Source organism: Phaethon lepturus, unplaced genomic scaffold, assembly GCF_000687285.1.
Source record: "Phaethon lepturus isolate BGI_N335 unplaced genomic scaffold, ASM68728v1 scaffold24147, whole genome shotgun sequence".
Classification (NCBI taxonomy): domain Eukaryota; kingdom Metazoa; phylum Chordata; class Aves; order Phaethontiformes; family Phaethontidae; genus Phaethon; species Phaethon lepturus.
In genome coordinates, this window is record NW_010551474.1 from 1 (window position 1) to 1,564 (window position 1,564).

The window sequence follows — 1,564 nt, forward strand, 5'->3', positions numbered from 1 at the left end:
TGCCTGATCTCATTGCTGCCCCCCTCTTTTTGCACACCCAGTTTTACCCCCCATTTTGCACCCCAGCTTTCAACTCCCCCCATATTATTTTTTGTTAACACTTGTAGCGATAGGACAAGGGATAACAGTTTAAACTAAAAGAGGGGAGATTCAGGCTAGATCTAAGGAAGAGATTTTTCAGAGTGAAGGCGGTGAGACGCTGGCAGGGGTTGCCCAGAGCGGGGGGAGATGCCCCATCCCTGGAGACGTTCAAGGTCAGGTTCGCCGGGGCTCCGACCACCCAAGCTCCGACCACCCTGATCTAGTAGAAGATGTCCCTGCTCGGGGCAGGAGGCTGGACTAGATGGCCTTGAAAGGTCCCCCCCAGCCCAAACCCTTCCGTGATTCTACCAAACGCCCGATCAAATAGTGGGGTCAAAACGACAGGATTCAACTTCACCCCAACTTCCTGCTCCTGCCCCAGTGAAACGGGCAAACGGAGGCAGGGAAACCTTCCGTGTTCTCCACTCCCCCAATCCAAAGGGCATTAAACATCCCTGCCCTCAACAGCTTTTTCTTCAAAGCGATGACGAAGCGGAAGCTGCCTGTGCGCAGCGCTTACCCTCACCTCTGCAGTTCGGGTCAGCGAAGCGGGAATCCCTCAGCCGCCCGCAGGCTCTGACCGGGTTCTTCTCACTCTCTTTGCTGTTTTAGCAGCCACCAGCTGTTACGTTCCTCAGCAAGTGAAAGAAAAGGTTTATAGTTCAGTAATTAATATTTACGGACAGCGAAAAAGCATACTTCTTCCCTTTGTAAGCTTTAAAACCAATTAGGCACATCCGCCTTTCTTCAGGAAACGAACTCGGGTCATTCTAGGAAAGACTGGACCCGACAGCAACCAATTCTCTTGAGCCACCATCCCTTTGATTAGAATCAAAGCATTAAAAGCCAACTAATTTCTATGTATTTTATCCAAAATTTATTGACAGCAAGATGGGTGGGGCCACAGGGACAGCAGGAAAGTCACGTTTGCGGTTTGGCCTTCCGTGGACGCCTGCTCGGGTCGGGCCCGGAGACGCAGCCCTTGCTCCGGCGCTCTGGGCGGCCGTCTGCGCGAGTAGTCCCATCCATCCCCCGCTCCCTTCGCTTAATGCTGCTTTCGTCTGAAGGAGCAGCCTGACCACGAGGAGGAAAAAAAAAAAACATTAAAAAACCAACATAGGCAGAGCAGTCAGAACTGCTGCAGCCTCTTGAAATCCCTTCTGCGCAGGGATTGCCTTCTCGCACCAGCCCAAATTCAGCGGGTTTTGCCTGAAGAGCAAAGCGCATCCCGCCAGTTCTAAGAACGCCCATAACTGAGTGGTTTTTACAACCTTCCAGACCAGCAAATTCACGTCTCCACAAGCCATCTCGGCTTCAAAGACCAAGGAGGCGGCGGGGCGGGGGGCTGCTACCCACCTTCTGTCAGCCTCGCCTTGCCCCCCGTGGGCTGGCATAGCACCGTCGAGCAACCCACGCACAAAACGACGGTCTGAGCGTGGCTGAACACCGTAGTGATCTTATAACAACCTGCCGGGAAAGCGAA

The 1,564-nt window shown here is 53.3% G+C and overlaps 1 protein-coding gene across 1 annotated transcript; it reads right to left on the reverse strand.

Moving 5' to 3' along the window:
* Positions 1-1,126: 1,126 nt before the first annotated feature.
* Positions 1,127-1,543, reverse strand: LOC104623760 (40S ribosomal protein S27-like; the record flags this gene model as incomplete). Its single annotated transcript, XM_010290938.1, has 2 exons — positions 1,127-1,155; positions 1,438-1,543. Coding segments are annotated over 2 exons (135 nt in total), but the record flags the coding sequence as incomplete, so codon positions are not given.
* Between the last annotated feature and the right edge of the window lie 21 nt (positions 1,544-1,564).